We start from the raw sequence: 13,137 nt of genomic DNA, 5'->3' as shown, positions 1-13,137 counted from the left end.
TATGTCGAGATTAGAGGCTATTGGCTACAGGGAGAGATTAAACAGACTTGAATTATTCACTCAGGAACACCGGAGGTTGATGGAAGACTTGACGGAAGTATATAAAATTAATTGTTAGCTCTTTCAACGTCCAGGAATAGACAAGAGCTCCGCCTGACAGAAGTATATAAAATTATGGGTGATATTGATAGGTTAAACAATCAGAACCTATTTCCCAAGGTTGAAATTTCAAAGACTAGAGCTTTAAGGGGAGAAGAGCAAACTTTAAGGGAGAAGTGCAGGGCAGGATTGTTTTTTATCAAAGATGGTGTTGGGTACCTGGAATGCACTGCCAGGGGTGATGGCAGGAGTTATTTTTTTTATTTAAGAGGCTCTTAGATAGGCAGGGAATGGAGGGAAATGGATCATATTTAGACAGAGGAGGTTAGTTTATCTTGGCATCATTCTCGACACAGACATGGTGGGCCAAGGGGCCTGTTCCCTGAGCTGTATGTTTTATGGGCCTTCAATGACATTTCTTGATGAGGAAATTAGAGATTTCATACTTCAATGCTGTTATCGTTGTGGTATGTTATTGTATTTCCCTTTTAAGGATGCTGTGTGACAGCTCTGGGAATTTACACAGTCTCAGGTGTACCATTAAGTCCTGTCAGCATTGTGTCCTGCAGTAAATCTGTACAAGTAATCAAAAATATAACATCTAAAGGCATTGGCTTTAAGAATGTTTCTCATTTTTATCATTACAATGTTTTCCAAAAGAAAACTAGTAGAAATAATCTCTGAACCACAAACTACACCCCCACACTGTCAAGTAATAGGCACAGAGATACAAGGAACTGCAGACGCTTGAGTAAAACACAAAGTGCTGAAGGAACTCAGTGGGTCAGGAAGCATCTGTAGAGTGAATGGGCAAGCGATATTTTGTGTTGGGACACACTTTTTGGAAGGGTCCTGACCCGAAACATTACCTGTTCATTCCTCCAGCACTTTGTGTTTTAAATAGAAAACATAATGTTAAAAACATTAAGGGTGGCACGGTGGCGCATCGAAAGGGTTGCTGTCTTACAGCGCGAGAAATTTGGGTTTGATCCTGACTACAGGTGCTTGTCTGTACGGAGTTTGTACGTTCTTCCCCATGACCTGTGTGGTTTTTCGCTGGGATCTTTGGTTTCCTCCCATACTCCAAAGAAGTACAGGTTTATAGGTTAATTGGCTTTCCATAATTGTAAATTGTCCCTAGTATGCGTTTAGGATAGTGTATGTGTGCGTGGAACACTGTTCGACGCAGACTCGGTGGGCCAAAGGGCCTGCTTCTGCGCTGTATACTTAAATTAGACTAAACAGTGAATTCTCCAATTTTGTGTAACGTATCCACCTTTGTCCCCTCCTCTCTTTCCTGTGCTCAGCCTTGTTGTGCACCCATTTCTCTTACTATCCCACCCCCTTTGCCCTTTCCTCCATCCCCTTCCATCTCTCCCTCCCTCTGGCTTACATTTCACTCATCTTCTCTCATTATCTGACAGACCTTTCTCTTTTTTTCACCTCTAGTCTCTGTCACTTACTCCACCCATCTGCCAATCAAACCCACCTCCTCACATGTAACTACCTATCACTTGCCAGGCTTTGTCCCATTCCTATCTCTCTCTTCCAGCTTTCTCCCCCCAATACAATGTCTGAAGGTCCTGACCCAAAACATCACCTATCCATGCCCTCCAGAGATGCTGCCTGACCTGCTGAGTTTCTCCAACACTGTGTTTTTTGGTGTTATAAATCCCTCCAATGGTATGTGGTTTTAAAATTTTTGTTTTAAAACAGCCTGAAGCAATTTTTCATTGTCAATCTTACAATTAATTGAAATTCCCCTTTGAGCATGCTACTGATAGATTATTGTTCAGAGGCAGATATCTGGAACCAATAGCTTCCGAGTGGTTGCATTCTGTACTTAATCCTGACGATCATAGTGACAACTTATTATTGATGCTATCAATCTAGTCACATCCAGCCGGGAACAAGAATCATGTGTTCTGCCAAAGAGTTGATACTGATTTATCTTTTTAAGACCAGTGAGATCAAATGCATTGCTCCAACTGACATCAGTTAATTAAAAACTGGTTCCAGATCAGACCCCAGCTTTTATATTCCTGGGACACTGGGGGGAGAAGAGGCATTGTGTTGTATGTCTGATAAATTTAATTTTCAGAATATTCAGGCTTTGGGTCAATGCCAGGAGAAAGTAATTAATTGTTAGCTCTTTCAACATCCAGGCATAGACAGGAGCTCATCCTGATAGGTTTATAAAATTATGAGAGGCATTGATGGGGTAGATGGCCAGAACCTATTCCCCAGGATGTAAATGTCAAAGACTAAATGGTATGGCTTTAAGTTGAATGGGCCAAGGTTTAAAGGGGATGTGTTGGGTAAGGTTTTTTCCACAGAGAGTGGTGAATGCCGAGAACCTGCTGGCAGGGGTGGTGGTGGAGGCAGATTCCATATTTTTTGTAATAAGTGTTTTAATTCAAGTCGTCCCAGTTGTATATTTTCACAAAACATACACAATCAAATCACAGAAAGTGCTAGAAAAAACTCAACAGGTCAGGCAGCATCTGTGTGAAGAGCAACTGTTAATGTTTCAGGTCCAGGACCCTTTGCCCGAAGTGGGCAAAAACAGAAAACAAGTTAGTGTTCAGTAGCAGAGAGCATAGGGAGAGATGCTTTCATTCTTAAATACTAAGTTCTTTCGCTACAAAGATAATAAACAAGCAGGTCAAATCTGTCTAGGATTTCACAACTGACAGTCAATCAACAAAGCAAAGAGCCCCTTAGCATGTCTGAAAGACTAAGCAAGTGTGTAAGCGAATGGCCTCCTCCTGCACCTATTGTCTATTATCTATTGTCTATTGTAAATCAACACGAAATATTCCGTGTGAACACTCACATAAAACTGAGTATTTCAAGCAATTGATTAAGAAATCAGCCCAGTATTCGACATGCCTTTGGGATCAGGATTTACAATATTATCCCACTCACCAGTCCAGCAGATGGAAAGCATGATGGAGATTTTCTTTTACTTCTCAGTCATGGAAGGACTTAGGAAAAATAACCCCAGCACAACATCAGCAGACCACATGGGATCACGAGAGGCCACTTGTGTGAGGTGAGAGAATACTTGTATTAAATCAATGAACTTTCAACAGGAGCAAAACTCAGGAACAATTTAGTTTTGTGATACAGCATGGAGATATGCACTTCGGCCACCGAGTCCACAAGCCCATTCTATATTATCCCACTTTTGCATCCACTCCCAACACACTTAGGGCAATTCTTACAGAGGCCAATTAAGCTACAAACACACATCATTGGGATGTGGGAGGAAACCGGACCACCCAGAAGAAAGTGACGCGATCACAGGGAGAATATGCAAAATCCACAGGGAGAATATGCAAAATCCACATGGACACTAACCAAGGTCAATATCGAACCCAGGTCCCTGGCATTTTGAAGCAGCAGCTCTACCAGCTGTGCCTTTGTGCTGCCCTTCAACAATTGTCTTTCTTCCTGCCAGTGACCAAAGTGAAGGCGTAATTTCTAGACATATTTTGAAAGAAAAACATACTGGCCCATATTAACTTTGTTTCACACTAAAGTATTAGATTAAGGCAGTGCTGTGAATTGACATAGCTAACATAATCTTTTTGAAGAATGGATGAGGAAGATCAAGTTTGAAGTTACTGTTCCTTTTTCTGCGTTTGCTGTCATTCCCACTAATTCTGATGATAATTTATTCGACAAGGTCTTCTGGCAACTAAAAACAATCCCCACACAACAGGACGGATTGGTCTAACTATTCTACTCAGAAGCTAATAGACAGTATACTCTGCAATGCTATTGTGGATTTTGGACATTTTCATTATTGTTGCTGTTATTGCTGCAAGTGTTCTGCATGACACATTCTTCAATTTATACAGTCACAGATCCAATCATTGATTTCTCCTGGAAAAACAAAATCCACAGGGCAAAACCTTATGCAATTCTGCTTATCTCTTCATCCTTTTAGTTCTGTTCAGAATGATATTACGGAAACTATAATCAAAATTCTTCCTCATTCCCTATACATTCTTATTATTTAAACTGCGTAATTTTTTACCAACTGGATCGGGCGATGTTAGTGGAACCTCACAACAATGCACATATGTACATCACCAGTATACTGGCATATTATTCTCATATTTTTCATTGATTTGTTAAACATAAGTGAAAAATTAACCATAATTTTTCCTTTCAGGAAGAGATTATTCAGAACAGATGGTTAACTAGTTATATTTATCAATATTTATAATGGTTGAAGCTGCATTAATAAAAAACCTAAAATCATTCTTGACAATTTCTTATATGCTATTTTATCAATAAGGTAAATTTGCTATTAAAATGGTTTGCTTTAAATCATTGCCCTTTGCTTGAGTGCACTACTTATTGATAAAATTATTATAGACAAAATATTAATAACTTAAAGTGAATTGTTATAACTGCTTAGGTTAATTTCTGAGGCAGTTGTACCTTAAAACTGAAAGCAGCCACATTTGATCAGTTCCATGAGCCATTTATAATTGACCACTGACCTTGTGAAGAAAACATCTGGAACCCCGGAGGTTGAGGGGACATCTGATAGAGGTATATAAAATCATAAGAGCCGGGATAGGGTGGTAGGCAGTCAGAACCTTTATCCCGGGGTGAAGATGTCAAAGGCTAGAGGGTATAGCTTTAAGGTGAGAGTGGCAAAGTTTAAAGGAGAAATGCGGGGCAAGTTTTTTTACACAGAGGGGCGGGGGCCTGGAACGTGCTTCCAGGGTTGGTGGTGGAGGCACATATGATGGTGGCATTTAAAAGATTATTGATTACGCACATGGATATGCGGAGAATAGAGGGATGTAGATTATGTGCAGGCAGATAAGAGACAGACTTGGCATCATGTTCAGAACAGACATTGTGGGCTGTAGGGCCTGTTCTTGAGCTATACTGTTATATGTTCTAAAATAATTAAGCTTCCCTTTTAAAAAATAACTAGCAATCATTGTTGAACCAAAAAAGAAAAAAAATTTAAGCAGTGCAGTCAACGTAATTTTCTGCAAATGGACTTCCCAAACTCAGGATGGAAAATAAGTGTGTTCCTGCTCAGGGATACAAAAACATAATTTCCAATCTCCTTTCTGATTTAATCCTATCCGCATTTGATTACTTCTCAGGAGCGTTACAATCAATAGTGGAGGAAAAGCTGCATGATCAACAGCCCAATCTCCTGATGAAGTACAAAAGCCTGACCATGATAAATTAAACACACCTAGCCCAGTAAAGAAACTGTCTTGCAAGCTATGCTTTCACATTCAGAACAGATTGATTCCAATGAGATCCGTTAAAAAAAAAATCTGATTATAAACAATTTCCTGTCTGCTTAGCCTGATCGCTGTAAATATTAAGAACCACACATAGTGTGGTATATCACAAATTAAGCACTACATTTAAGGTTGCACAATGCTGGAGTTACTCAGTGGGTCAGGCGGTAACTCTGGAGAACATGGATATGTGACATTTCAGGGACCTTTCTTCAGACAGATCTACTGGCACTACATTTAATAGTTGTTCAATTCATAGAATCATAGAATTATATAGCATAGGAACCGGCTTTTTGGCCCACAATGTCTGTACCGAACATGGTGCCAAGACCAACCCTCATCTGCCCTACATAATCTGCATCATTTCATTCCCAGTATATCCATGTACCTATCCAAAAGTCACCTAAATACCACTAATGAATCTGCCTCCGCCACCACCCCTGGCAGCACGTTCCAGGTACTCACCACCCTCTGTGTTGAAAACTTGCCCAGCACATCTCCTTTAAACTTTGCCTCTCTCACCTTAAAGCTATGCGCTCTAGTCTTTGACATTTCCACCCTGGGAAATAGGTGATGACTGTTGATTCTATCTGTACCTCTCATAATTTGATATACTTTTATCAGATCTCCCCGCACCTCCGGCATTCCAGAGAAAACAATCCAAGCCCCTCCCTGTGGCTAACATCCTCCAATGCAGACATCATTCTGGATCCGTTTCCCAAAGCACTGAATCAGAGCAGTTTAGTATATATTAAAATAACTTTTATATTAAAATGGACGTACATACAACAGACGAGATCTGACACATATTGCAGCTACCTTCTGTTGATGAAGCTGTTAGAACTGAGGCACTGTAAGCAACTATTGGTGCTACTCTGGCTGAATGCTTCTTCATTCTCTGCAGTGGTTCTTGGAGTTATTCGGAGCCACAGTTTGCTGCAGCTGCATACATCCCACACTCTGTACTGAAGCCAAGTGTGCAGTTTGAATGAACTGTTTGCAGGCAACGCACCATACTTTGGATGCTGATGCGCTGTTTCCGTGGGAACCTTTCTGTAACATGCCAACAAAGCCCCGTGTCTGAACACTTCTTGTCCTATCGTGTTGCTTCTGTGGATGGGTTGAAATCAGAGCAGCCAGATTTGAATAGAGAGGGAGAGGTAATCCCCTCATGAATGCGTCAGTGGGGTGTCTGTCTGCTATTTTTTTTTACAAAATGATATGACTATTGCTCCGGGGGAGTTGTAATCACATGAAAAATAGATTCATTTTTGTAAAACTACGTATAAAAATGTTCGCAATATTAAAACATTAACGAATCAAGAAAATAGATTTTCTTTTTATTATGTGCTGCTAATCAGGGATTGCTAAAGAGATCTGACAGGATAAAATAAATTATCTTTTTGAAGATGTTGTTTAATTCACTAGGAAACAAACACATTCGCCAACAATGTTGTATCATTCTGCACAATATTTCAGCACCTATCGACTTGTGTTGCCACTTTATCCCTGAAAGTGGGAAAATAAGTAGATAGAGTGTATGGCACCCGTCCTCCATTAGTCAGGACACCGAGTACAAGAGTCAGGAAATCCTGTTGCAGCTTTATAGGGCTTTGGTTAGGCCACATTTTGGAGTATTGTGTGCAGTATTAATGGACCCATTTTGCAGGAAGGATGTGGGGGCTTTGGAGAGGGTACAGAAGAGGTTTACCAGAATGCTGCCTGTTTTAGAGGGTATTCGTTATGAGGTTGGACAAACTTGGATTGTTTTCTCTGGAGTGTTGGAGGCTGACAGGAAGACCTGATAGAAATATATAAAATTATGAGAGGCATAGATAGGGTAGACAGTCAGAACCTTTTTCCAAGCATAGAAATGTCAAAGACTAGAGGACATAGCTTTAAGGTGAGAGGGATGAAGTTTAAACGAGAAGTGGGGCAAGTTTTTCTTTACATAAAGAGTGGGTTGGTGACTGGAATGTGCTGCCAGGAATGGTGATGGAGGTAGATATGATAGTGGCATGTAGGAGGATTTTAGACAGGCACAAGGAATGCATGGAATGGAAGGATATAAATCACGTGGAGGCAAAGGCGATTAATTTAACTTGGCAACATGGACATTGTGGGCTGAAGGGCCTGTTGTGTGCTAGGCTAGAACTTTATTCCATGGAGTGCAGGAGACTGAGGGATGATTTTATGGAGGTGTATAAAATAATGTAGGGGAATAGATAGGGTGAATGCACATAGTCTTTTCCCAGGGTAGGGGAATCAAGAATTAGAGGACATAGATTTAAGGTGAGAGGTGAAAGATTTATTAGGAAATGAATACGGATTAGAATTGGAGGGTTTAGTCATTAGAAAAGCACTCACTGGGTGGCTTTAACCCTGCAAGGGCACTGCCATTCAAGAAACCCCAAATGTACTGAACAATTTTGCACATAACATAAAAACATGCCCAACACACCATTTGACTTCACCATGCATGACAGCCACCTGGTTTGTACACACCTCAAGAACAAAGCTCCAATTAAAGTCCAGAAGTATTTCAGACAAACAAAGCATTATTTTTTTGATTAAATTCTATTATATTGCACACTATAATGTTGCATCTATATATTTTCTTTGCCACGGTGTTTTACTTAGACATTGACTTGGCCTAAATGCTTCTAAATCCAAAGCCACTTACTGAGGTAACATCTCCCAAGCCAATTACCATTCCGCAGTTCTTCAGAAATAAATATTATGATAACTAATGTCGCCAGATCAAACCGTGTTCTGCAAAATTTGTTAGCTGGAGACAATATCTATGGAAAAATAACATCTCTGACAGCTCCAGTGACAGCATACTACACTCCAACAATACACCACGTCTCTTGTCGTGTGAGTTTGCTTCCTGCTACAGCTCAGCTAATTGAAGTCGTGAGCAGCACACTCGGCACCAGATCGACAGGCGGGGAACCAGACCATGCTGCCCTAAATGTGAAGCAACTACAACCACAGAGCTCTCAACGCTGTTGGCTGCTCTTCCTAGGTTCAAAGTTATAATCATCGTTTTTCTCAAAGCTTGCTTGCACTTTTTAATACTTCTTGAGAAAACAATAATGCACACTCTTTTATCTTGGGGTCAGTAAATGACCAAGAAACTACTAATTTGAATACTTTGATTTAAAGACAATTTTCAGATTTTTTAAAAAGAGGGCAGATGAAGGTCAGTAAACACTAACGTTCAGAGTTCATGAGTGAAAAGGCACGGATCAGAGATACTTGATTGCACGTAACCGATTTTGATCACTTCACACTGACACCAGTGTAACTCAAACTTCGAAATTCCTTGTTTAAACCCTTCATCTCTCTTTCTTTCTTTAAGATGCTTCTTAAAATTCACCTCTGTCCAAGCTTTTGGTCATCTGCCTTCAGATCTCATGTAGCACAATGTCAACATTTTCTTTTGGCAAATGTCCTCTGAAGTATTTTGCTTCCAAATGTTAAAGGCGCTATATAAATGTGTGTAGGGGGGAACTGCAGATGCCAGTTTACACCGAAGATAGACACAAAATGCTGGAGCAACTCAGTGGGACAGGCAGCATCTCTGGATAGAAGGAATGGGTGACGTTTCGGGTCGAAACCCTTCTTCAGAGTGAGTCACACATCAGAAATGTGTGTTGTTGCTTTTGTCTCCTGCCACTCGGCAGCTAGCTGCTGGAATGAGTCAGCTGTGGGACTCCACTGGGATAATCTGTTCAGTTTTCCTCAATTCAGTTCCTGTTAAACCATTTAACTCTCCTGATCACAACATGAATTCAGACGTGGATGCAAGCAGTAACCAACACAGAGGGAGTCTGTTTTTTAATCTGCTTTTTTATCAATATTCACAAAGAGACAAAAGGATTGAAGAGTTGCAAATTGTAAAGCCGGAGAAAGGAATGTAGATGGAGGGGGAGGGGGGGGGGGGCGGTAAGAAATAGGCGCAAGTCCAGTGGGGCACAGGGAAGGGGTAGGGAAAGGGTGGTTGTGGGGGAGCCAAGTTATACTAATCTCATCTGCCTGCACATGATCCATATCCCTCCACTCCCTGCATATCTATGTGCCTCTCTAAAAGTCTCTTAAATACCACTATCTTATCCACCTCCACCACCATCCCCAGCAGCACATTCCAGGCGCTCACCGGCCTCAGTGTAACACACATGCCCTGCATATCTTCTCTGAACACATTATCTGATGTTTATCATGTTGCTTTTTGTGGGAGATTGCTGCTCACAAAGTGGCCGATGTATTTTCTACTTGACAACAGTGATTGCACCTCATAGTTTCTCATTGACTGGAAAGTGCTTTGGGACATCTTGATTGATTATAGAGTCATAGAAGCAGGCTCTTCAGCCCAACTTGCCCATGCCAACCAAGATGCCTCACCTACACTAGTCCCACCTGCTTTCATTTGCCCCATGTCCCGCTAAACCGTTTCTATCTATGTACCTGTCCAAACGTCTTTTGAATTTTGTTATAGTACCGACCTCAACTACCTCCTCTGGCAGCTCGTTCCATGCACCCACCATCCTATGTGTGAAAATGTTGCCCCTCAAGTTCCTATTAACTCTTTCCCTCTCATCTTAAACCTATGTCCTCTGGTTCTTGATTCCCCTAATCTGGGTAAAAGGCTTTGTGCCTTCACTTTACCTACCCCTCTTATGATCTTATACACCTCTATAAGATCACCCCTCATCCTTCTAAAGTTCTAACCTGCTCAGCCACTCCCTATAGTTCGGGGTCTCAAGTCCTGGCAAAATCCTTGTAAAGGATTCAGCGTTCTTTCCAGCTGAACAACGTTCTTCATTGCAGGGTGACCAAAACTGAACACAATACTCCAAAAGTGGCTTCACTGATGTATTGTACAACTGTAACATAACATCCCAACTGCTATACTCAATTCCCTGACTGATCAAGGTCAATGCACTGAAAGCCTTCATGACCACCCTCTCTACCTGTGATGCCATTTTCAACAAACTATGTACCTGCACTCCTAGATCCCTCTGTTCTACAACACTCCCCAGGGCCCTGTCGTCCATTGTGCAGGTCATGCCCTGCTTTGACTTCCAAAAATGCAACACCTTCGACTTATCTGCATTAAACTCCATTAATCATTGCTTAGCCCACTTGCCCAACCAATGAAGATCCTGCTGAAATTTTTGATAACTTTCTTCGCTATCTAAAATACCATCCACTTTAGTGCCAAATTGATTGATTTAACTAAATGAAAGATACAACATGGAAACAGGCCCTTTGGTCCACCGAGTCCATAACGGTGATCGATCATCCGCTCACACTTGTTGGTGGCATTCAAATCTGACATCCAGCAGATGTGATTTTTTCTTAACTGCAGAGAAAATAACTTATTGGAAATACATTAAAGAGACAGTTTTACAGAATAAACAGCAACAAGAAAATTGTACTGACATTGCTTTTTTCATCAGTTCATTAGTGTCCCAGAGAGTTGTGGACAGCCCAGTCAATCACATTGACCAGAATCCCATCATTTACGTCATCTACGCTTCCCGCATCCTCAGGAAAGCAGCGAACATAATCAAGGATCATCCAAGTCATTCCCTCTTCTCCCCTCTCTCATTGGGCAAAAGGTACAAAAGCTTGAAAGCGCAAACCATCAAATTCAGTAACAGCTTCTTTCCCTCTATTATCAGGTTACTGAACAGTCTTCCTATAAACTAGGGTGTAATCCCAATTTTTCAACCTTTCACATAGGGGAGACTGGACTTTTCACTGTAACACTATATTCTGCACTCTGGTAGACACGACAAGCTGGAGTAACTCAGCGGGACAGGCAGCATCTCTGGAGAGAGGGAATGGGTGACGTTTCAGGTCGAGACCCATCTTCCGATTGGTCAGACTGTTCAGACCCGCAGTCTGAAGAAGGGTCTCGACCCGAAACATCACCCATTCCTTCTCTCCAGAGATGCTGACTGTCCGGCTGAATTACCCCAGCTTTTTGTGTCTATCTTCGCTTTAATCCAGCATCTGCAGTCCCTTCCTACACATTCCTTCTGCACTCTGGTGTTTTTCTCTTAATTGGAAAGACCTGAAAAGCCACATGTGGGACAATCAAGAATGGGCAAGCAGCAGATCTACTTGGTCATTCGCAAAGACAACTTCCCCGTCACCATCTTTGGGCATGTCGTATCCCAGCACCAGGTCAGAATAAAGTTAGCAGCAATCCAGTTACAGTAAGTTACCTCCCGGGAGGTTTCATAATCATAGAGCACAGAAACAGGCCCTTCGGCCCAACTTATCCATGCTGATCAAGAAGCCCCATCTAAGCTATTTCCATTTTCCTGTGTTTAGCCCATATCCCCTCTAATCCTTTCCCATCCATGTACCTGTGCAAATGTATTTTACATGTTATACCTGCACTCCTAGATTCCTCTGCTTGACAACACTCCCCAGGGCCTCACCGTTCAGTGTGAAGGACCTGTCCCAGTTTTGACATCCCAAGTACAACACCTCATATTTATCTGTATTAAACCCCATTAACCACTCATTGGTCCACTTTTACAACTGATCAAGATCCAGCTGTAATCTCTATTGTCTACAATACTACCTCCTTCAGGGTCATCTGCAAACTTATTAATCATACCTTGTGCATTCTCATCCAAATCATTGATGTAAACCACCAACAGCAATGGGCCCAGCGCCAATCCCTGAGGCACACCACCAGTCACAGGCCTCCAGTCTAAAAAACAACTTTGTACCATCACCCTCTGATTCCTTTCACGGTGGCACAGCGGTACAGTTGCTGCCTTACAGTCCGGGAGACTCGGGTTCGATCCCGACTACAGGTGCTGTCTGTACGGAGTTTGTACTTTCCCTCCTTGATCGCGTGGGTTTTCACTGAGATCTTCAGTTTCCTCCCACACTCCGAAGACTTACAGGTGTGTAAGTTAATTGGCTTGGTGTATGTGTAAATTGTCCCAAGTGTGTGTAGGATAGTGTTAGTGTGTGGGGATCGCTGGTTGGTGTGGACTCAGTGGGCCGAAGGGCCTGTTTCCGCACTGTATCTCTAAACTAAACTAATCTGAAGTCAATTCTGTACTCAGTCGGCTAGCTCTCCCTAGATCCCATGTGATCTAACCTTCCAGAGCAGCCTACTATACGGAACACCTAAGGCCTTGCTGGAGTCTATAGAAAATAAGGCCAAAATCCAGTCTTCATCAACCTTTTTGGTTACTTCTTCAAAAAACTCAAATTCATTAGGCACAATCTCCCATTTACAAAACCATGCTGACTATTTCATAGCATTATGTTTTATGGCACCATGTTAAGCATTGATATGCAAATGAGGTGCCACTGGGGTGGAGAACCCACTACAATCCTCTCAACCCAACCCTGCACTCTTTTCCCCCCCAAACCATCTCTCACCCTATTGTCACTCTCTGTCATAATAATCTCCCCACCAGTTCATCCACTTTTTCCCAACATGTTCCAACCGCCTTCCAATCTTTCACTCACTCAACTCTCATCCTCTTCTAAATGAATCCCTCCTCACACAAATCTTTTTCTCTTCTCATAACTTTATACACTTCTGGTCTCCCCTCAGCCTCCAATGCTCCAGAGAAAACAATCTGGGTTTGTCCCGCCTCTCCTTATAGCTAATACCTTCTAATCCAAACAGCGATTTAGTATACATCTTCTGCACCCTCTCCAAAGTCTCCATATCATTCCAGTGATGGATATATGCAAACTCCAC

The 13,137-nt window shown here is 41.8% G+C and overlaps 1 protein-coding gene across 3 annotated transcripts in view; it reads right to left on the bottom strand.

The window, feature by feature from the left end:
* Window positions 1-13,137, bottom strand: part of slc35f4 (solute carrier family 35 member F4) — a 77,216-nt gene that overhangs the window by 29,408 nt on the left and 34,671 nt on the right. Inside the window, exon 1 of one of the 3 annotated variants that reach the window (XM_078406631.1) lies at window positions 6,207-6,392. The exons of the other annotated variants lie outside the window; for them this stretch is intronic. Within the exon in view, the coding sequence (XP_078262757.1) occupies window positions 6,207-6,282 (76 nt within the window). The 5' untranslated portion in view covers window positions 6,283-6,392. Of the gene's footprint in view, window positions 1-6,206; window positions 6,393-13,137 lie in introns of those variants that run through there. 3 annotated transcript variants of the gene reach the window in all.

The sequence above is a fragment of the Rhinoraja longicauda genome, chromosome 10, assembly GCF_053455715.1.
Source record: "Rhinoraja longicauda isolate Sanriku21f chromosome 10, sRhiLon1.1, whole genome shotgun sequence".
Classification (NCBI taxonomy): Eukaryota; Metazoa; Chordata; class Chondrichthyes; order Rajiformes; family Arhynchobatidae; genus Rhinoraja; species Rhinoraja longicauda.
Note: the sequence above shows the minus strand (reverse complement) of the source record. Positions and strands in the feature narration are given on the sequence as shown.